The 14962-nt window shown below is 63.3% G+C and overlaps 1 protein-coding gene across 4 annotated transcripts in view; it reads right to left on the bottom strand.

Moving 5' to 3' along the window:
• CPNE7 (copine 7) overlaps positions 1-14962 on the bottom strand; it is a 45312-nt gene that overhangs the window by 6022 nt on the left and 24328 nt on the right. For all 4 annotated transcript variants that reach the window (XM_039503911.1, XM_039503912.1, XM_039503914.1 and 1 more), the window contains 11 exons: positions 12569-12751; positions 11564-11638; positions 9947-10021; positions 8975-9058; positions 7267-7356; positions 6610-6708; positions 5870-5956; positions 5253-5312; positions 2496-2629; positions 1558-1612; positions 282-333 (listed from right to left, as the gene is read on the bottom strand). In XM_039503911.1, the coding sequence (XP_039359845.1) occupies positions 282-333; positions 1558-1612; positions 2496-2629; positions 5253-5312; positions 5870-5956; positions 6610-6708; positions 7267-7356; positions 8975-9058; positions 9947-10021; positions 11564-11638; positions 12569-12751 (994 nt within the window). The remainder of the gene's footprint in view (positions 1-281; positions 334-1557; positions 1613-2495; positions 2630-5252; positions 5313-5869; positions 5957-6609; positions 6709-7266; positions 7357-8974; positions 9059-9946; positions 10022-11563; positions 11639-12568; positions 12752-14962) is intronic.

Below are 14962 nucleotides of genomic sequence, written 5' to 3'. Positions count from 1 at the left end.
CGAGGGGGCCCGGGCAGCCTCGGGAGGAGGGCCCCGGATTGGAGCATGGTCCGTTTCCGGCGCAGAGGCCACGACTTGCCGGGCAGGAGGGGAAGCGTCCGTGCTCAGCAGGGAGAGAGGGGGTGGGAGCAGGGCCCTCGAGGGCAGCAGCACACGGGCCCGCAGCCCCCCCACACACACACTCCCAGCAGCGAGGGCTAGATGGGGCGAGGCCTGGCTGCCCCTGGGGCCCTGGCACGGCGTGCAGCGGCCTGGCTCTCACTCTGCTGCCAGCCTCTTACCTTCACACTCGTCATCATCCGGATTGAAGTTGATGGCGAAATCATGGGAAACCTACCAGAGAGCAGAGAATGAATCGGGGGGGGGGGGGGGGGCTCCCGGCCCCACATGACCCCCCACAGCCCCTTTGTGTGCAGCGAGGGTACGTCTCTAGCCCTGCCTCTCGCCTCCCCGGCTGGACTCTGGCTACAGGGCAAACAATGCAGGGGCTGTTCCTGCCTCCTCGTGCGAAGCCCTCGCACTGCTCGGCCTCGGCCCCCCCCCGGCACGTGCTCTGGAGACCACACTTAGTCCTGTCATTTCTCTGGGGGTCTTTGTCTGCTCTGCTCTATAGAAATGGCAGGTGCCGTCGACATGACGTGTCATGTCAGGGCTGCGCACTGCTCCCCGGGACGGAGCCCACTCAGCAGCGCCAGCGAGAGGGAGGCCTGCCCAACCGAATCCATCCAAAACCCTCCATGCCCTGAACAGGGGGAAACAAGGCAGGTGAGCTGGGAGCAGCTGAGGCAAGCGAGAGCTGCCCAGCCTGGCCTGCCAACATCATAGCCCTGGACAGGAGTCTCCCCTCCCCCAGCTCCTCAGTCCATCACCTCCCCTACCCCTGCTGCTCAGCCCCCCCATAGCCTCTCCTGTATCTCAGTCCCTGTAGCCTCCTCCGCCCTACACTCCTCAGCCCCCGTAACCTCCCCGGCCCCCCACTCCTCAGCCCCCGTAACCTCCCCGGCCCCCCACTCCTCAGCCCCGTGAACCTCCCGGCCCCCACTCCTCAGCCCCGTAACCTCCCCGGTCCCCACTCCTCAGCCCCGTAACCTCCCGGCCCCACTCCTCAGCCCCATAACCTCCCGGCCCCCACTCCTCAGCCCCGTAACCTCCCGGTCCCCACTCCTCAGCCCCGTGAACCTCCCGGCCCCACTCCTCAGCCCCGTAACCTCCCGGCCCCCACTCCTCAGCCCCGTAACCTCCCGGTCCCCACTCCTCAGCCCCGTAACCTCCCGGCCCCCACTCCTCAGCCCCGTAACCTCCCGGCCCCACTCCTCAGCCCCCACAACCTCCCGGCACCTACTCCTCAGCCCCGTAACCTCCCGGTCCCCATTCCTCAGCCCCCGTAACCTCCCCGGTCCCCACTCCTCAGCCCCCACAACCTCCCCGGCACCTACTCCTCAGCCCCCGTAACCTCCCCGGTCCCCCACTCCTCAGCCCCGTAGCCATCCTGGCCCCCACCATGCTGCTCCTCAACTCCCCCCCGCAGTCCTGTTTCTTACCCTGCAGGGGTCTTACCTCGTACTTGGGTGGGATCCTCGCACCAAACCCTAAGGCGGAGAATTTCTTATCGCTGGAAGGAAGCAGATGTCAGATGCTGCTCCGGTGCCCCAGCACCCAAAGCGCCCCCATGCCCCATAAAGGGATCTCCAGGGAGTGAGGGGCCCAGACAGGGCACAATGAACCCAGACGCAGAGCCTCCAGCCGGCAACACCGGCCCCTCCCCGCTCAGTGTCTGCCCCAGGAGCCCCCCGGAACGGACCAGTACCATGGTAAACTGCAGGGACTCCTGCCAGGCCCCGGCCCCACCTGGCATGGGGGTGCCCGGGGAGCACTCAGTGTATCGCCTGCCCTCTCCCGCACTGGGAGGGGCCCATCCCAGCCAGCTCCCAGCAGTGGAAGGGCTTGGCAGCTGGGGGAGTGGGCCAAGCTGGGGCACTTCTCGCTGGGGCAGCAGGGGGGTGGGCAGCTTGGGGGGTGTCCGGGGCCTTGCCATTTCTGTGTGGCAGAGCCTACAAAAACCCAGAGAGGAAGAGCCGGCCCAGATGCAGCTGGGCTGCCGTGTGTGCGTGTTACAGAGGGGGGGGGGGGGGGAGTCAGGGCCCTGCACCCCCCACCTTTTTGATTTACCGTGACTCTCAGCCAGCCAGTAAAACAGAAGGTTTATTAGACGACAGGAACACAGTTCCAAGCAGGGCTTGTAGGTACAACCAGGACCCCTTAGCCAGGTTTTTCTGGCAGTGTGTGTGTGTGTATGTGAGGGGTGGGGGGGCGCCCAGCAGGCCAGTGGACATGGGGGGCTCCTGTGGGCATGCAGCAGCTGAGAGAGCAGGGCCCGATGGGCGGGAGCCTAGGCAGCCAGCTCTGAACTCCAGCATTCCCCAGAGGGGCTGGCCAGGCTGGTGGGGATGTTCGCCAGACGGGCCAGGCACAGACAGAGCCCAGGGCTGTCTCACCTGTCGTAGTCCTGGCAAATCTCTCCCACTGCCACCAGTGCCTTCAGGTACTCGTTGGGCTGGTAGGGGTTGATGTAGTGGAGAGAGCAGCTGTTCCGGGGGTCTCCGTTCGACGCTGTGAAGTCAATAGCCACCTGGGATCGGAAGACAGGTGGTCAGCAGAGCCAGCCCTGGGCTCACGAAGCAGGTAGGTGGAAGCATCCAGCAGTAAAAGGCTTTTTAAACCCACCTTTGCTAACACCCTCCCCCTCCCCGTGACATCCTCCCGGCACCTCCTCACTCATGGACGTTAGCCCAGGGTGCACCATGGTTTGCAATAAGGGCGGGGGTTGCCGCATGCGAGGTGGCACCGGTGACAGAGCAAGTGTCAAGAGCAGTGGGGAGGAGTTTTCTAAAAGTTCCTGCAAACGTCTTTCCTTGCTGCTGGGAAGGGACAGGCTGCCAGCAGGGCTGAGCTAAGCCAGCCTGGGTTCCTGCTCCGCCGTTCCCCTTCAAGCCATGTCACGCAGTGATGGGACACGATGTCTCACAGCATGACAGGCCTTGCTCCCAGGACCAACCACCGCTCTCGGCTTGTCTCATGCTGCGGAGCAGAGCCAGGCAGTCTGCTTCCCGCACGCTGCGGGTCTGACTCACTCTGGGGAGAAGATGCTTTTGCAAAATGCAATCTGGAGGCTGGTTGTTTTTTCATTTTTAATGAGGAATCTGTGCAAAGTACCAGCAAAGGTCTAACAGCAGGGAATGCAAAACGCTAAGGAGCAGAGGGAAGAAACCTGGCTCATGCCCAGCACCAGAGTGTGACAGAGACTCAGGTGCAAAGCCAAGGAAGGAGGATGTTTTCAGGGACTGGTACGCATTCGCATGTGCAAAAAACTATGCACACCCATGTGCTTAACTTACATGTGCAGTTGTACGCACAACTCAGCTAGCTGCACGTGCAGCAGGTGGTTTAAATGTACAACTACCCAGCTGTGTGTGCATGTGCAATTCTTGCACATCTCAGGCCCCTACAGTCTGCAGGGAAAGAAGCTCACTCACTAGTCGTGTTTTAATTAATAGGACTGGAGTATGAAAAAGAAAACTGCACCATGACTGGCTCTGAGGTGTCAGTAGCCCTTGAGAAGCCACTTAGAACCTTACTGGACTCAGAGAGTTAAACATTGCATCTGCATCCCGCCTTTCTCTAGCAAACTGAATCTCGGGGGGTGCGGGGGAAGAAACCTGCCCCAGGGTCCAAGCAGGGCTCCGGACTGCTGCTGGCGGCACTAGGTACGTCCAGTTCGAGCTCACCTCCTGCATGGCTGATTGTGGAGACTACGCCCTGAAGTTCTGGGGATCTCAGTGAGGTGTTAATGGATGACAGTGGCCAAGCAGGAGCGGTACCGACTGCTGAGCCAGCAGTTAAACAGCGTGGGGCAGGTTCACTGGTCCGTTCTGGCTGTGTTGTCCCAGTCCAGCCAGGGAAGCAGCTGCTAAAATCAGCCACACTAGCCAGCTCATCAGGGTTTACGGCTGCTGTGTGCGCCAGGCCCCGTGCTTTTCTTGTTAGTCATGTAACGCTGCGCTGTCCCTCCCAGGCAGCGCACAGCGAGCAGGACCCGGTGCAAGGATGTTTCGCGCCCTAGGCGAAACTTCCACCTTAGCCCCCCACCCCAAGCCCCCGCCCTGAGGCGCCCCCTCCTGCCCCCGCGGCAGCTCCCCCCCCTCCGCCCTGAGGCGCCCCCTTGCAGCAGCTCTCCACCCTCCGCCCTGAGGCACCCCTCCCACCCCAGCTCACCCCTGCTCCGCGCACGAGCACCCCGAGCAGGCCGTGGCTGCTTCACTTCTCCCGCCTCCCAGGCTTGCGGTGCCTAAGCTGATTGGCGCTGCAAGCCAGGGAGGCGGGAGAAGTGAAGCAGCCACGGTGTGCTTGGGGAGGAGGAGGAGCAGGAGTGAGCTGGGGCGGGGAGTTCCCCTGTGTGCCGCGCGTTCCCCCCCGCCCACTTGCTGCAGGTGGCCCTCTCTGTGCTCCCCTGCCCCAGCTCCCTCTGCCTAAATGCCAGTGGCGACCGGGGCGGCCGAAGATCCGGCTGTTGCGGTTGCTGCTGAAGAAAATGGCACCTCCCAAATCCCAGCGCCCTAGGTGACCACCTAGGTCGCCTAAATGGTTGCACCGGCCCTGACAGCGAGGCAGAGAGACAGGAGCCGTGCTACAGAGCCATGCGGCTGCAGGGCCGAGAGCTCGGGGCACCACATATTTCTCTTTGGGCATGAAGCTACGAGCCCTTCCAAATGCCCCTGCTGGGGGCCCTGTAACAGCAGGGCATGGCCGAGGAGCAGCTCGTCAGCCCACTTTGCCGTTCATTTCCTTCAGAACGACCCTGTGCTGAAACAGGGTGCGGGATGGGCAGGCCAGGAAGCCTAATGATCCCCATGCTGGCAGAGGGGAGCTCGCGCTCTGTGCCCACAAAGCCCTTGGCTCCTCCGTATGCCGTGGAGATCTTCCCCCCAGGAACCAGACAGCGGCCCACCAAACACGTGTCCCATAGGCCGCCAAGCAGCCTCCAGAACTAGTGCCCCATGGAATGCCCCATGCCTGATCTCCAGCCTCCTGCCTCATCCGCTCCCCGGGATGGGCCTGAGCAGGATCAACTCCTGTGCCAGGTTCTAACACTTCCGTCCTGGGACCCAGAACGAGGTTTGCTCCGAGCTCGCTGCTCAGCCTGCCATGCCCGCCGGGGAGGCCTTGCCAGCGGAGAGACAGGGCGTGCTCCTTACCGTGAAGTGGATCTGGCATCCGCCCATGATGTAATCCAGGAAGGAGTAGACCCTGTGGAGCTTCCAAACAAAGGCCGTGTTAGCCAGCCCCTGACAGCACAGCCCAGAGCTCTTCTGGCCCTCTGGCTGGCCTCTCCCGGCAGCGATCCAGGCACAAGCAGCCCGGAAGGACAGACACGAGCGGAGCATTCTGCACTGCTAACAGCTCGATTGCCTGCCACACAGCATGGGGACACAGCAGCCGCCCGCCGGGCGCTGGGAGCCAAGGAGGCTGCCGCAAGGGGAGGGATATGGATACAGCGAGGCATGTCTGTCAGTGTCCCCGAGCCGGGACAGAGCTCTCCTAGTCACTGCTCCTTTACCAAACAGCCTCAGAGGGGGAGTACGTCCTGCAGGCTTGTCCGACCAGCCCCCTGCCCCAGAGTACAAAGGCGCTTTCATCTCCTGCTAGCCCCTCTGGCATCAAGGTGCCAGGACAGCCGAGGGGCACTGAGTCACCCTTGGCACTGGGCCGCTTCCCTTGGGGTCACCACAGGGTGCTGCAATACAGGCCACAAGGGCTGATGTGAGAGCTCCAGGAAACACCAAGGGCAGGCTCGGCCCGGCTCCCGGCTCACCTTCAGATCCAGTAAGATGACCACGCCTGAGTTCTTGTAATTTCGTTTCTTGATTTTGTACTTTGGGTTCATGCAGTCCCACTGCACCTTGGAGCACAACAGAGAGAGAGCAGCGGAGATCTGTGATCTGCGGACGAGCAGCCCTGGAGCTCAGCCAGACGTGCCCAGCACCGCAACAACACGCAGCGCCCCCGGGCATCCCCGCAGTGACATGCCCCGCCGGGCCTGGCCTCCAGCCTCCGGCAGCGCTGCACGCACACGCGAGTCACACACCCAGACTGTGCACCCGGCAAACAGCAAACCCCAGAGCTGGGCAGACAAGGGGAAATCTGTGTCGCAAAACAGCTCAAAAAAATGCCGGAACGTTTCAGGGGATTGATTTGATAGTTTGAGGATTTTGCCTTTTCTCATTTTAAACGTCAAGGAAGGGGGAGAAAAGAGGAAAAAACAAAGACCACAAAACAAACACAACCCATTTTTGTTTTAGTTTTCCTAGATTCCCACCCCCCCACCCAAAAAAACGGAAAAATGTGAAACCACCACGTTCGGGACAATCGTTGAAAGTCGGCCAATTTCAGGGAAAAAGTTTTGCCCCAACATGTGACCAACTCGGGCGAATACCCAGCACACACACGCAAAGGGCTTTGACACAGAACGGCCGAGTCACCTCACGTCACCAGCAGCCGGCCCACCTGGAGACCCACATGCGTAGGGTCCCCGTCCCCCCGCCCGCAACAAACCTTGTTCTCCCCACTCGCTTTCTGCATTTCCTCAAACGTGGTGTAAAACTCTCCAATGAAGTCGTGTTTTCCCCGGGAGTCGTAGTCCCAGACGACACACTGTAAGGAGAGGAGCTCAGCTCAGCCAGAGGGTCCCACCTCATTCACCCCTCTCTAGGGAGGGGCCTTTCCCAGCCCCCAGCATCCCCCCCACTCACCCTGGACCCTCGCCGTGGATACGCACCCAGCCCTGACTGTGCATGCAGCATGGTGTCCTCCTTCCAGCCCTGAGCTATATAGACACTTCAGAGGAAGGGCCCAATGCCCCTGGACAGCTATGTAAGCACACGAGGGGGGCACTTACCCTTCTTGGGGGCCGGGTCAGGCTCTGAAGCAGGAGGACCGAAAGCCCTGGTCATGTGTCTGTGCGTTTATGAGTGTAGCCTCTGCAGTGACACTAACACATGGGTGTCCTGTGGCAGTGAGTTCCACAGGCCAAGCCTATGTTGCATCAGGATGCATTTCCTCTGCTCCATTGTGCCCGGGTTGCCTTTGACCCTGGGGGCAGGTTGCACTGTGACGGGGCCGGTCCCCCTTGCAGGAGACTCGGTGAGGTGGCCCCTTTCAGCTCCCCCGAGGGTGGTGGCTACTCAGGGCTTCCCCCCTTCCCTTCCTCACCCTCAGCTTCCTCTTCTCCTCGCAGCTGCACAGCGAGTTCAGCGAGACCTTGAACGGCTCCCACACGGGGCTCAGGTTGTTCTTGACCACCTGAAAACACAAGAGGGTAGTGGGAATGTGCTGCATACGGCCTGTCGGGGCACCCCAGGGCGATGAGCAGGGTGCCTGCTGGGCTTCCATCTGCCAGAGGCCCAACAGGCTTTGCAAACAGCCCTGAGTGGCCCTCGCCCCCCTCCCAACCCCTGCGGGTGCTGAGGCACAGGGAGGGGAGGACCCTGCCCAGGGTCATGCAGGATCCAGGCAGTCCCATGCCCAGCCCTGTGCTCTAGCTGTCACGGAGTCCCCGGGCAATGCTCTGGAGCTGCTCCCCACCAAGCCAGGCAGGACTTTGGGGAGCCTCCTCTCCCTCGGAGCAGACTGTCTGCAGGGCAAGAAGCTCCCACGGCTTCTCCTCCTGGGTCTCTCCTTGGAGCATTCAGCATCCCCTGCCCCTCCGTGCGCTTCCCACAGCGGATCTGCCCAGGCGGGGTCCTGGGGAAGCCAGAGGGTCCTGCACCCCCACTGCGCAGTCAGACGTGACTCTCAGCCAGCCAGTGACACAGAGGTTTATTTAGACGACAGGAACACGGTCCAAGACAGGTCTTGCCGGTACAGACAACAGGATCCCCCCCAGTTAGGTCCATCTGGGGGCCCAGGGAGGCCACAGCCCCGTTGGGAAGCCCAAGCCCCGTCGGGGCCCCTCTCCATTTCCCAGCCAGCTCCAAACTGAAAACTCCCCCCAGCCTCTCACTCAGCCTCCCCCCGGCTCCTCCCCCAGCCTTTGTGTCCTTTGTTCAGTGTCGGGCAGAGGTGTCACCTGGCCTCCAACCCCCTCCTGGGGTCTCAGGTTACAGGCTCAGGTGTCCTCCCTTCCCCAGTGCAGCCAGTCCCAGCACAACTCCCTGCAGCCTCCCCAGGTCAATATCCCCACTCAGCAGTCACAGAACACAGCCCGAACATGGCCACCTCGTCACACTAGCCCCCGCTCCGGCAGGGGGAGGCGCTAGGTAGCCAGGCCCTAGACGAGAGACTCCCTGGACCAGCATCTAGTGCCCCTCTCGCCTCTGTCTCTCCCCTCCCTGCAGGCTCCCACCAGGAAGGGAATGGCGGGGCCCAGGCGGGCCTGACAGCGTAACAGCTCTGCTAGGTGCCTAATCCTCCTAGGCCACCCGTCAGGGAGGTGTGAGCAGAGCAGCAGCAGGCACTTCCATGGTGCGCTGCCAGCACAGGGAGCAGCGGGGGCCGGGGGGCCCCATCACTCATCCCCTCTTCCCTTCCCAGGCAGAGCCCATTACAGCTCTGGGGGCCCTGCTCTGCCGGGGAGCGAGAGGAGCTGGCAGGGGAGGATCCTCTGGCCGCATGGAGCCTTGGGGAGCTTTCCGGGCATGGCGCTCTCCCCCTCCGCTGCCCGTCCTCTCCTGCGGGGGGAGCTGCCTGGGGCTGACAAGCAGCTCCTGCTGGGGCTGGAGCCAGGGGCACAGGGGCGAGGGCTCCAGTGTCCCCACCAACCCCTCCTCTGCACCCCCATCACCCCATCCCCGCCAGCCCCTCCTCCACCCACTCCCATCCCTTTCACCCACCCCCGTCACTCCCCACCCTTGTCTCCATTCCCTTCCCCCTGGGTGGCAGCGGGGGCTCCTTGGAGGCTCTGCCCGCGGCGGGGACCCACCTCGGTGCGATACACCAGCTGCTCGCTCCCGTCGTCGTTGATCCGGTAGAGCTCCAGGAAAGGATCCGACTTGCTGAAGAGATCCTGCCGGGGCGGTGGGCAGAGGGGCACGGTGAGCTCCATGGCTGGTGCTGCCCTCCCGCTCCGGAACAGCCCTGCCAGTCAGAGCAGCAGGACCAACCTCCGGGCCATCTCCCCCGATACCCCCCAGACAAGGGACCAGCCGCCGGATCAGCCCTGCCTGGGATGGGAGCTCTGAGCACCCAGGGGCCACTGTGCCAACGCTCCACACTCCCTCGCCCCTGCCATGGCCACGCTGGACTCCTTCCCGGCCCCTGGCCCTGGGCCCTGTCTGTGGCTCCTGCAGTCTCACTGCACCTCCTCTGCCCGGCCAGCCTCTCTCGTGCTGTGCCTGCAGCAGCCTGCCCCGGTGACTCCCAGCCCTTGGCTATCGCTGAACTGCCCCCCAGCATCCCTGCCAGCCTGTGCTTTCCCGAGGGGCTCCGGGGAGCGGGAGATCTTTCACCCCGGCGGGTGGGAGGAGCCCTTTGGACAGCTGGGTGCAGCGAGCTGGGTGGGGCTCGATTGGGACAGGGGCACCAGCACAATGCCCCCATCGCAGAGGGCAGGCTCAGCAGAGGGACAGAGCTCCATGTGTCCCGTCGCTGGTCAGAGCCACGGCCCGCTGACCAGGCTGCTGAGGGGCGAACTGGTCTGGCCGCTCCCATCGCGCGCTCTGCCGAGGGCAGCTCCAGCCTCCCCCAGCAGCACCCGAGCGTTGGAAAGGTGCCGGAGGGGCGCCGGGGCCAGTCGGCAGCCACGGCTCCCAGCTCTTAGCTAATAACCACACTGGCTCCTCCGCGCGGCCATTCCCAGGCTGCACCCCACCCGATCCGGGGGGCTGGGGGCACCGGGGTCTCAGCAAAGGCAGAGCGGAGTCTCTCGGCCACCCCCAGCGGCAAGCGGAGGTACCTTGTCGTCCAGCTTCTTGGCCCGGAACGCCAGCTCCACGTAGCCATTGTTGCCGGAAATCTCCTCTGACAGCACCTGAGGGGAGAGCACCAAGGGGCCCTCAGAGACAGGCAGCCAGGCACAAGCCCCAGGGAGAAACCCGCCCAGTCCTGGCTGCCTGTTGGAGCCACCACACACAGAGCACACCTGTGTGGCACTGGCAGCGATGTGTGTGCCAGGCCAGGCAGCAGGGCCCGGAGAGGCCGTTGTGCACCTGCCACGCGCCAGGCCAGGCAGCAGGGCCCGGAGAGGCCGTTGTGCACATGCCACGTGCCAGGCCAGGCAGCAGGGCACAGAGAGGCCATTGTGCACCTGCCACGCGCCAGGCCAGGCGGCAGGGCCCGGAGAGGCCGTTGTGCACATGCCACGCGCCAGGCCAGGCGGCAGGGCCCGGAGAGGCCGTTGTGCACATGCCACGCGCCAGGCCAGGCGGCAGGGCCCGGAGAGGCCGTTGTGCACCTGGCACGCGCCAGGCCAGGCGGCAGGGCCCGGTGAGGCCGTTGTGCACATGCCACGCGCCAGGCCAGGCGGCAGGGCCCGAGAGGCCGTTGTGCACCTGCCACGCGCCAGGCCAGGCGGCAGGGCCCGGAGTGGCCGTTGTGCACCTGCCACGCGCCAGGCCAGGCGGCAGGGCCCGGAGAGGCCGTTGTGCACCTGCCACGCGCCAGGCCAGGCGGCAGGGCCCGGAGAGGCCGTTGTGCACCTGCCACGCGCCAGGCCAGGCGGCAGGGCCCGGAGAGGCCGTTGTGCACCTGCCACGCGCCAGGCCAGGCGGCAGGGCCCGGAGAGGCCGTTGTGCACCTGCCACGCGCCAGGCCAGGCGGCAGGGCCCGGAGAGGCAGCAGGGGCCAAGGGCCGCCATCCCAGCACACTCTTTAGTGTGTTCTCCATCGCGTTCAAAGAGCACAATTCCTGCGCTGCACGGAGCAGGTGTCCCAGCAACACCCATACACCAGCTGGCGGGGCTGGACTCTGGGGAATGAATGTGGATTCCCCGCTATGGGCAGGAGCCAGGGACCAGTGATGAGAACCTGGGTTCTCCTGGGGAGATGACGGGGGCAGATCAGGGCTAGTCTGCGTAGGGTGGGACAGGCTGGGGGGCAGGAGGAGACGGGCAATGGGAGTTCGGCCCCTGCAGCAGCAGGATCTTCAGCACAAACCTGGCTGGTTGTGAGCCATACCAGAGCCCCGGAGGATGTGGCAGGACCCCTCTCTGGGGCAGGTGGGGGGACAGCAGCATTAGAAATACGAAGAGGAGCTCCGGGCTGGGGGTAGCAGAGCACCGGGCAGCTCTCTAGAGACAGCTCCTGCCCACCGAGTGCCAGGCTCCAGAGCCCGTCAGACGGGTACATGTGCTCAAGGGTTTCCTGGCAGAGCCGTGTGGCACTGAGGCAGCCAGAGCAGGGCACGGGGCGGCTCTGGGGTCTGCCCCTTCCTGTCCTTTCCCAAAGGGAATGGCCCAAGCAGGCCCAGCTGAACGCATTCCCCCCTCCCTGCAGGCTGTGTGAGCAGCAGGACCGCTAGGAAGTGCAGAGCTGGAGCCAGCCTGGAGGCACAGGCCAGGCCGGCCGCACTCACCGTGATGGTGGACTTGCCGGCGTACTTCCCGTACTTGAGAAACAGCGGCTTGGTCACCCGCTTCTGGGCCACGATCTGGAAGGGAAGATGATGGCACGAGTCGGGGAGGAGGGAGCCATGGGCCCATGCAATGCCCTGGGATGGGGGCAGGGGACCCATGGACCCACAGGGGAGATGGTGGCACTGGAGTCGTGCTGGAGTGAGCAGCCCCAGGAGACACGTTGCTGTGGGAGTCGTCTCAGGAGACGACTCAGGGGACACGGTGCGTGAGTCACTCGGGTGACATTGGCGCGAGTCGTGCTGAGGCACGAGTCATCCTGGAGGACGTCAGCACGGGGGCCAGTGAACCCCTGCGGATGGAACCAGCGCTGGGCCAAGCCTGTGCCACACGCTGAGCTCCCCCGCCCTGGCAAGGACTTGCCAGCGATTCCCAGGCTGCAGGCGGAGGGCCTGGGGCTGCCAGGCTGTGGTTTCATGGACAGTGCTTGGCCTTTACAGACAGTCAGTGCTCAGATGTGCCAAGCAGCGGCACTTCCTGACAGCACGGAAATCGCTCCCTTCTCCAGGAGCTGGGAGCCATCCCCAGCCCTGGCCACATTAACCCGCAGCATCGTCCCTCTGCTTTCCTCTCAGCCCTGGGGACTTCCAGTCCCACCGGCAATGCCATTATAGACTATGTGGGGCTTCCCCGGCCCTGGGAGGTCAGCGCACAAAGGGTCCAACGCCAGCCCGTCCTCGGCCGGGAGCGCTCAGAACTCCTACGCCTAGGCCGTGCCGCTGACTGCAATGACAACATCCTGCAATGTGCAAATATGGCACCGCTAAGCCCTTCTGCTGGCCACCCTGAGCCACCTTCCCAGGCCAGGAACGGAGCAGCCCCGTGCCCGGGAGCAGTGAACAGTCGAATGGCAGGATTTCCCCCCCAGGAAACACCGCAGCCCTGCTGGGCCACAGGCTGGGGACGGGCGAGAGGAGCGGCTCCCAGGGGGCAGCAAGGGCGAGTACCTGGCCCACGGTGCACTCCATGCCCCCCAGGAAGTCATCGTCGTGTGTCCCGAGGCTGGAGTGCCCGTGACTGTCGTACACCTCGAACCGCAGCTTCTGCACTTCCTCGAAGTAATAGTCCACCGTGAAGACCTTGGAGAAGACGGGGTGCAGGTTGCTCTTGATGATCTCGCTCCTGTCCACCTGGAGGCAAGAGGAGACTCAGGGCCCAGCCCAGCAGCCCTGGAGACCGAGGGCCTCTCCTGGCCCCCCCAGCAGCCCCAGCAACAGCAGTGCAAGCTCCCCCGTCGCCTCACCTCACAGAGTGCCCCCCCCCCCGCCCACAGGGCTGGGGCGCCGCCTCCAGCCCCGAGCCTTTGCCGCGGAGACTATCAGCTGGTGCCAACTGCGTGGTGGGCTCAGAGATGCAGCCCCCCCGTTCCCAGTGGGGAGACCACTGCCTCTTTTCACCCACAAGGCAGGGCCCGCAGGGTGGGGCGGGCAGGGTTCTGCACAGCTCCAGGGCTCTGGCGCGCCGGATAAGATGGCCCCCTTAGCAGCAGGAGGAGGGTTTCCCCAGCTGCCAGCGCCACAAACTCCCCCTGGGCATGGAGAGTCCATGGAGCTCCCTGCCCACACCACCACCTCTTGAGGGCGCTATGCCAGGCGGTTGGGGAGGGGGGGCAGTAGGGGGCACTATTCTGCCCTTTGTAATGTCCAAAGAGAAGCATATTTTTTTCCGCCGCCTCTTCCCGGCAGATGAGCAGCGACTGGTTCTCCACGTGTCAGACCTGGATGGCACCCAGATGAACCCAGTCCCTGTCCAGGGTCGGGGCCTGCAGCCCTTTCTACCCCCAGCGCTGGGCACTGTGTAGGCACGGCTCTGACAAGGGGCTTTGTTCTTTAACTGCTGCCGAAAACACGGCGGGGGAGCAAGGCTTGAAAAGGTAGGTTTTTGTAGGGTCTACACAAATAGCCATTTTTAAAACGTCTCAGTTTTCAAGCGGCAGAATTATTGGAAATGCCCTGCACCGAGGGCTTTTCCCCTCCAAAGATCCCAAGTTCGACATTTGTTTTTAACGCAGTTCTTTGAACATAGGTCAAAACGCAGGAGCCGAATCAAACCTTCGTCTCCGTCCCTCCCGCAGGAGCAAACCCAGCGTTTGTGTGAACTGCCATGAACTAAACCCAAGAGCGCTCACACCGCGAGAGGGATTAACTCTAGGCTGCCGCTCTCTCTTGCTGTCCCCATGTCCCTGGCTTGGCGGCGGCTGAGCCGTGCCCCGCTGTCCCCTCGGACAGGCAAGCTGGCTTCCCACCAGAGCAGGGCCCATGCCCGGCCGAGTTACTAGCCACCTCGGGATCTCAGCAGCTCCAGAATCCCGGAAACTTGCACTTTTAAGGAAACTGAATAAAACGTCTCAAACCACCCTGAACACGGACTCGTTAGTGTGGGGAATGCAGATGAGATGCTAATGAGCTACTCGATTGTCAATGACTCTGGGAAGCGAGAGCTGTGTGTGTGGCCAATTCGCTTCTCAGGACCAGGCCTGGGCTATGCAGGTGGCTCTGGGTACTGAGCACTAGGGGGCACTGGAGGGTCCCTCTCCAGTCTCTGGCTCCCACAGACTCCATCCATCCCCTGCAGCGATAACCAGGGAGCTGCCCACCTCCTCCAAGCGACGGCCATGGCAGCTTTGCCACCCCTCCCTGGAAGCTGGAACAGGGCCCAGCCCCTCTGAGTTCCTAGCCACCCCAGGGTGTCAGGTAGCTGGTGGGGAGCCCCACGTTACGGGCGAGAGGGGCGTCATTCCTCTGCCTTGCGGGCAGCGCCAGGGTACATGGGCAGAGAGGGAGCACCCGGTTCTGCGGGCTGCTCAGGCCCACCCAAGCAACGTGGGATCAGCCCTGTGCATGGAAATGGGCCACGTGCTTGGGTCAGGACCTACAGAGAAGGGACCCAGGAAGCTGTGGGGAGAGAGAACAGGAGTCCCCAAGAGGAGTGAGCCCTCTCCAGGGAGTTCAGCCATTGGAGGGGACTCTGCAGGGCTGAAGCCTTTTCTCTATTGGGATTATCAAGCTGCTGCCGCAAATCTCTGTGCCGGTGTCAGGCTGCTGAACAGACACACACAATTTGACGGCTTAGCCGACTTAGCTGCAGCTTAAGCCCCTGGCTGCTGTTCGGCTGGGGGCTCGGCTGCACCGCACAGAAAGCAGCATGTTTTTATCCTTCCCTGCACGTGCTATGCATCTGGCCACATCACCCCACCACTCAGCTGCCTCTCCTCACCATCTCTCATGCCTTCCAACGGAGCCCGGAGCTGGGAAATTGCCTAGCCCATCACTAGTGCTTTATTCAGCATGCAGATCCGTGTCTGCCCAAGGGTACCGGGTGCAGATCTGTGTCTGCCCAGA

The sequence above is a fragment of the Mauremys reevesii genome, linkage group 16, assembly GCF_016161935.1.
Source record: "Mauremys reevesii isolate NIE-2019 linkage group 16, ASM1616193v1, whole genome shotgun sequence".
In the NCBI taxonomy this organism is placed as follows: domain Eukaryota; kingdom Metazoa; phylum Chordata; order Testudines; family Geoemydidae; genus Mauremys; species Mauremys reevesii.
The sequence above is the reverse complement of the archived record's forward strand: the minus strand, read 5'-3'. Positions and strand labels throughout refer to the sequence as shown.